Raw genomic sequence first — 3533 nt, forward strand, 5'->3', positions numbered from 1 at the left:
CTGTAGTTCAGTAACTTGTGACCACAGCCCCGGCACTGTACTACGTCCCTAAGGCTGAGCTTGAAATTCATTGTGAGACTTGCAATCCTCCTACAAAAGGCAAACTGATTTGCTTTTTTTAGAAGATTGCACGCAGAGATCATGCTACTGTAAACGTAGGCACAGTGGAAGGAATGATCATGTGGCTCTAGAGGAATTCCGTGGACAGCAAATCATAATTCCTTAGCTTGCAAACATGACATGCTTACACCTTGGTGCAGAATCCTGTCTACAAGGAGCACAAAAAACCATTGATAATAATTATTTTTTCTGGGAATGAAGGCCCTGTTACAAGTACAGCTGGCAGAGTGTGACCAGTAATGAAAATGAGTACCAATCATGGAGGTTACAAGTATATGAACTGCCCAACTGATCTTAGGGACAATGACTCTCAGTTCACATCATTAGACGTGTTTATCAAGTCCTAAAACAAGTTGGACTTAGAAAACAGGACCAGCTGTCCTGGAGGTAGAAATGTGAATGGTAAATTCAAATTGTTGATCAACAAATGTTGAACTGTATGTCACCGGCTTTAGACAATTAGGATTCTGTGTTCAAACCACTGTAAGAGCTCTAAGACTCCACTGATCTTGTATGCTTACCTTGTACTACCAGTATCCTGATTGGTAATCTCAAAAGCTTTGAATCTCCTTGCACTCTACTTGTTCCAACTGTAATTTTGTAAGAATATTTAACTGCATGTCCTTTGTATGATGGGGCTCCATCTACTGGTACAGTGTCGCTATAAAAATCTAAAGAAAAACCAAGCTCAGTGTTACATGTAAGTACCGGTAAATATTAAAAAATGTCATGAGGGTGATGACAGCCTGCGAGCAGGCTCTTTCGTAAGTGTGATGCGAGCGGGCAAAGCCCCAATCCTCTTGTGGGTTCACTACTCAACACTAACAAAAGAACCTGCTCGCAGGCGATTGATGACAGTGATGATGATCACCCCATCATCATCATCATCATTACGATTAATTCACTTCAAAACACAGTATTATTATACTGGGAAGTCCATAGAGGGTTTTAATAAAGGTGCCTTAGCATTACGTACTAGACTCTTCTGGGGATTCAGGCTAATCTCAATAGGCTGTGCCTAAGAGACCAAATTAGGTAAATTTTCTACACAGGAGCTCAAACCAGAGCCGTGATGAATGGAAGTGTCATTTTGTTTCTTTTAGATTTTCTCAAGCTCTTGAATGATTTGACTTGGATATAATCCATCATGCCTCAGCTCCTGCAGGCGCCCAGAGCTATTCTTTGGGAGCCCCAGGCTACCGGGCTCCTGTTAGGCAACAGCCTTGGTATATATAATGCCACCATGCATAAGAGCAATAATAATATTATTGATTCAGTATACCAAGGTACTCCTGCCATTTCACAATATCCTAAAAGACTGTTCTGAGAGCAGTTATAACCAATGGTACCACCACAATACCTGGTGCATCACAGGCAGCCCAAGCTCGGTATACGATTTATAGCCTTTGTATGGGAAAATTTACTTTGCACTTATAAATGCTAAAATAAGCTGTAAATGTAGAAATAAACTTCATTTACCTCTACATACAGTTCTCCTCGTATTTTCTGTGCATCGTTTTAGATGGGTTTGTGGCTTTTGCATTTTTACGATGTCGTTAGTTGTCATTTCCCCTCATAAAGAGAAGAAAGGCTGGTGATTTGTGGTGATCTCGTCCCACAAATTGCTCCTGGATCACAAAGCAACGATCCGATTCGCCATAAAAAACACCACAGCCTTAAGGCCAGATAAATTTCCTAACACATCAACTCAAATGGGAGTGATCACAATGTGCTTCCTTGGAAAACACCCTTTTCATTCCACCCTGTCCAAGACTAATACCAATTTGACGATAGTTCTCCACTCTCTCTGTGTAATTACCATTATTATTGTTATTATTTTTAATAATTATCATTATCATCATTATTAACAGCTATTTATATTTTTTAAACTTGTTGGGCAATTAGCAATTTTCTCTAGTCTTCTCAGAAATTAAGTTCTGTATGATCCAATACAACCACACCAACTTTTTGATGTCAAAAAAAGATAACGCTGTCGGACTGATATCGAACACACCGATATCTAATGATGTTTTAAATATATCAAGTCTAGATCTTTTGCCTTTAAAATCTCATCCAAGATCAGAAGAGGAATACCTAGATTTGTGGAAAAACGGTACTAAACACCATACCGCACTTACAATTCTTCGATTCTCCGGGAGCAAGTTCCAAATCGCAGAACAAGATCTTCGGTTTCGTAGACATCAAGCATCGGCCTTCTTCGCCTGTTCATTGATATTTAAGACAAACCAAAATAAAATAATAGGAATCAATTATTCAACATTTCGACGAATTTGATAGCATACCAAAACAATCCGCTCACAAATTATGCCAAACAGGAGCCTTTTCTCTAACCTCTTGAAGGAATAAAGCTTGTACAAGAAGCGTCGTTCGATTTCATAGGCAATTTATCGGATGTTCGTTCAACTCGAGGAGGCAGCTGCACCCTCGATTCGTTAACAGAGCATTGACAATGTATCTGGACGCTTGCCCACGCTAGCCTATCCGTTTCGCGTTTTTCGTTAGTGCACTCACTGTCTAAAGTGTGATGACACGTCGGATTGCAAGTCTCTTTTTCGACGCTTGCAGTGTTCGTGAAAATAATTTCACATTCGATGCACTCTCCAGCGAAGAAGACAGACCCGCGAAGAAGACGGGCTTTTACCTCGATCATGACGCAAACTGTAACGGAGAAGATCCTTTCACGCAGGGTTTAATTACATCCATAGCTCACGCTATTGGTTAGCTACATGCGATCACCGTCAGGTTTTGTCGCTAACGGATTTCCTGAAGAATTTCCAAAGAATAGTTCCTCTTCAAAGCATCCGCCATTTCTCTGCTCGCCGGAACCCTATGGCGGAGACGGCTGACCATGTTGTTTGCAGTCGAAAAAGTAAATTCGGTCTTCACCCTTTTATTTATTTTAGATAATGACAAAAAGAACAACACAATGTAAACGATAACTGTTATTTATCCAGTGTACATTATACAGTAAATGGAAGTATCGCCCAAAAGAATTTGTCTTACTTTCTGTCCAACTTACACGTGTCTCCATGTCACGCAACCACACTCAGTTGTCACGCAACCAGTACTCATGGTCCTCGCAAGCAAGACATTTTCAAGCCATGTGGTATTTTCGTGAACCGTGAATTGCCTCTTTTATTTTCTGTGAAATTTGAAATGGCCTTTTTCTCGTGAAACGTGATTTTAGCAATATTACCATTAGCAGTGATTTTTGAGAATAATTATCCGTGAAATGTCTAATTCACCGTAAATTGTGATTTTGCTTCATGTTTTCGTTTTTGTTTTTTATTTTGCGGGAGTAGGAGCCCGATAAATTATAACAATAGACTGTAAATAATAACTCGGCAGAGCAAGGTACAACAACTACATTCTCTGAAACATGAGCCTTCGTC

General features: G+C 39.9%; 1 protein-coding gene across 1 annotated transcript in view; it reads right to left on the minus strand.

Moving 5' to 3' along the window:
- The window catches only part of LOC138038863 (RAB6A-GEF complex partner protein 2-like), an 8803-nt gene extending 5831 nt beyond the window's left edge, over positions 1-2972 (minus strand). Inside the window, exons 1-3 of the mRNA XM_068884936.1 lie at positions 2473-2972; positions 2259-2342; positions 642-791 (exon numbers count right to left, since the gene is read on the minus strand). Coding sequence (XP_068741037.1) covers positions 642-791; positions 2259-2342; positions 2473-2791 — 553 coding nt within the window. The 5' untranslated portion in view covers positions 2792-2972. The remainder of the gene's footprint in view (positions 1-641; positions 792-2258; positions 2343-2472) is intronic.
- Positions 2973-3533: the final 561 nt, after the last annotated feature.

This window comes from Montipora capricornis, chromosome 2 (genome assembly GCF_036669925.1).
Source record: "Montipora capricornis isolate CH-2021 chromosome 2, ASM3666992v2, whole genome shotgun sequence".
NCBI classification, from domain to species: Eukaryota; Metazoa; Cnidaria; class Anthozoa; order Scleractinia; family Acroporidae; genus Montipora; species Montipora capricornis.